Raw genomic sequence first — 2,922 nt, forward strand, 5'->3', positions numbered from 1 at the left:
TTTTTACTTCATGAGGAATTCATATAGTGTATGTTTGCTTAACCTTATCTTATTCAATGAACCAAATTATTAGAACAGTTAAAATTTTATTGGAAATCCTATCCTAATCCAAGTTACTTAATTTGCAACTCACAATAAATACCAGTTTACTGCCCGTAGAGATGCATCGCTATTATTTATGGCTTTAATTATCTGCCGGCTATATAAAATTTTTCAACTACATGGAAGCAATGAATACCACAAACCTTCCCAACAAAGTTAAGAAGTTTTTTTATTTAAAAAAAAAAAGAAGAAGAAGAAAGTAGGATTGGGAAAAATAGTTTCTAAGTATATTACTACTACTATACTAGGAACCAAAGGTGGTCCCAATATGATCCAAAACTAGGCCCCCATTAATCACAGACATAATACTATACCACAATACACAAATCACCATCAGTAGTTGCTTTCACACTCATAAATTAATAATTAGACTTTGGATTATTTTCACATTTGCTTGCACGTCCTCTATAAACAACTGTATCATTCCCCATCTGTCAACATTAGGACCCAATATTAAAACCCCAACTAATCTTTCCCCACTTTTCCCTATTTCTTGTTCTCATCAATCTCTCCCTCTTCCTTCCCTCTAGCTCCCACCCCCTACTCCTCTCTTTCACTGTGTGTACAACCAGTTGCTCCACTTCTCTCTTTATTTCTTTGTTAAGAAAACCATCATTTTACAATTATCAACTTCCCAGGTTGTAGAAGATTTCAAGTCGCTGGTGGGATGGAAACTAGATTTGCGAACAGCCCTTTAATCAATGAGCAAGAAGATTCAGAAAATTCACCTGAAAATAGTGGAGATTCTCCACGTTTTTGCATGCTTAACGACAGCAAGATGACTTGTACTTCATCCCCTAAGAAAAGGTTTGTATTTTGTAACAATTTTTCCCTCTGTTCTTGTTTCTTACTTTGGTTGATTATGAATCTCTTTTCCATTTTTTCCCTCTTTTTTGCTTTATTTTTTTCCAAAAAAAAAAAAAAATTATGCTGTGCATGCACAGTTTTAATACGTTGTTGGGACTTTTTACAGTAGCAGGCGATCCATACAGAAAAGAGTGGTGTCCGTGCCGATCAAAGATCCTGAGGGGTCAAGGCTCAAGGGTGAAATGGGTGTTCCACCGTTCGATTCTTGGGCTTGGAGGAAGTACGGCCAGAAGCCAATCAAAGGCTCCCCTTATCCTAGGTATCTGTTTACAACATAAATTAATTCTTGAATCTGGCAAATTAATTTCCTTAAATTATCTTAAGCATGCTTTGAAATGAATTCATGAACTTAACTGAAGTTCCGATTTATTTGCTGATTCTTGCAGGGGATACTATAGATGTAGCAGTTCGAAGGGGTGCCCGGCTAGAAAACAGGTCGAAAGGAGTCGTGTTGATCCTAATATGCTCGTTGTCACGTACTCTTGTGAGCATAACCACCCATGGCCGACTCCTAGAAATCAAAATCATCACAACCAAAATCAGAATAGTTCTCCATCGATTAACAAGGCAACAAAAACAACATCTACAAAGGGTGAGAGTACAAATTCTGCGAATTCAGATGAAGAGGAGGGGGAAGAAGAGGAGAAGCCTGCAAAATTTGCTAGCCAAGCCGAGCTGAATTCGGATGAAAAATTTGTGCCCTTAATTTCTAGTGCAAGTGACTATGGTTGGTTCTCAGAATTTGAGTCTACTACGTCTTGCACCATGCTAGAGTCTCCAATTTTGACTGAGGCCAGGGTGACTGATGCGGACTTGGCAATGGCTTTCACAATGAGAGATGATGATGAATCATTTTTTGCCGATCTTGGTGAATTGCCGGAATGTTCGACGGTTTTCCACCGGGGAATGATGGAGAGGGAGGAGGAACGCCGGCGGCACGGCTTGACACCTTGGTGTGGGACCACAGGGTGATGAGATCAACAATTAATTGAGACACCCTATACTTGTTTTTAGTTCCAATCAGCAACATTATTCGAATTACTATATAATTGAATAGAAATTTGGGTATCGTGCTCCATAAGATGCCCTAGACCTCGAGGAACAAAGAAAATTGAAAAAAATAAAAAAAGAGATAGACTTTTAAATTTTTTTTTGTTGCATTTAGTTTTTTTTTTTCTATTTTTCCTAGGTTTTAGTGTAGGATAGTGAGAATAAAAAAGTGCCCACTAGGAAACTCTGCTTTAACTTCTCATTGTAATTAGCTTCATGCATGGATGATCCTATCCTTATCCAACGGCTAACTTTCTTGGCCTTTTTCTTTTGTACTTTAAGCACAAATTGAAAGAGATGTTCTTGGCATTGTAATTTGATGAACTTCATAAGTCTTCTCTTCAATTAGTTAGTACAGATTAGATGTTATGAGATTTTTTTCCCCTTTTCTCACACTTAGTTTTGATCCATGATTTTGAAGTAATTATTTTATTTTCCCATGAAAAATTGAAACCTCCAATGGGCAGACATAAATTTCTACACGGGTATACAAAACTATAGGCTGCTCATTGCTTGTACTTCTGTAGAAATATTTTTTTAAAATTTGTATAAAATTTTATTACTTTTTTTTTATCACGCATGCTTTTTTTTTTTTATATAAAAAAAATACTTCGATAATATATTGGTGAAACTTGAATGAAGATTCATGGAAGATTTGAAAACATTTTTTTTCTTTTGCTTTTAGATTTGAAAGGTTATTACTGATAATTAATTATGTAATTTTGGCTTGCTTGACTCTTGAATATCATCCCTGGATGATGACTAGTTCAATTCCTTAGAGCAACACATTACTTCTAGATACGGACTGGTCAGCCCTCGTGCCTGACTTTCTCTTAGATATTTCTTGCGTGGAAACTACAGAGCCTGATTGACTGACCACAAGAAAGTAACACAGAACATAAA

At 36.2% G+C, this 2,922-nt stretch overlaps 1 protein-coding gene across 1 annotated transcript; it reads left to right on the forward strand.

Moving 5' to 3' along the window:
- The first annotated feature begins 612 nt into the window (after window positions 1–612).
- LOC113763139 (probable WRKY transcription factor 65) lies at window positions 613–2,334 on the forward strand. The gene is made up of 3 exons (XM_027306867.1): window positions 613–909; window positions 1,076–1,228; window positions 1,356–2,334. The coding sequence occupies exons 1-3, from the start codon at window positions 770–772 to the stop codon at window positions 1,939–1,941; spliced, it is 879 nt and encodes a 292-aa protein (XP_027162668.1). The 5' UTR covers window positions 613–769; the 3' UTR covers window positions 1,942–2,334.
- The last annotated feature ends 588 nt before the right edge of the window (window positions 2,335–2,922 follow it).

Source organism: Coffea eugenioides, chromosome 2 (assembly GCF_003713205.1).
Source record: "Coffea eugenioides isolate CCC68of chromosome 2, Ceug_1.0, whole genome shotgun sequence".
Classification (NCBI taxonomy): domain Eukaryota; kingdom Viridiplantae; phylum Streptophyta; class Magnoliopsida; order Gentianales; family Rubiaceae; genus Coffea; species Coffea eugenioides.

Excerpts from the sequence above, each read along its gene's own strand:
- LOC113763139 (XM_027306867.1), top strand. The coding sequence starts at position 770 with ATGGAAACTAGATTTGCGAACAGCCCTTTAATCAATGAGCAAGAAGAT. Across the intron at positions 910-1,075 it reads ACTTCATCCCCTAAGAAAAG|TAGCAGGCGATCCATACAGA; the intron begins GTTTGTATTTTG and ends GACTTTTTACAG. Across the intron at positions 1,229-1,355 it reads AAAGGCTCCCCTTATCCTAG|GGGATACTATAGATGTAGCA; the intron begins GTATCTGTTTAC and ends TGATTCTTGCAG.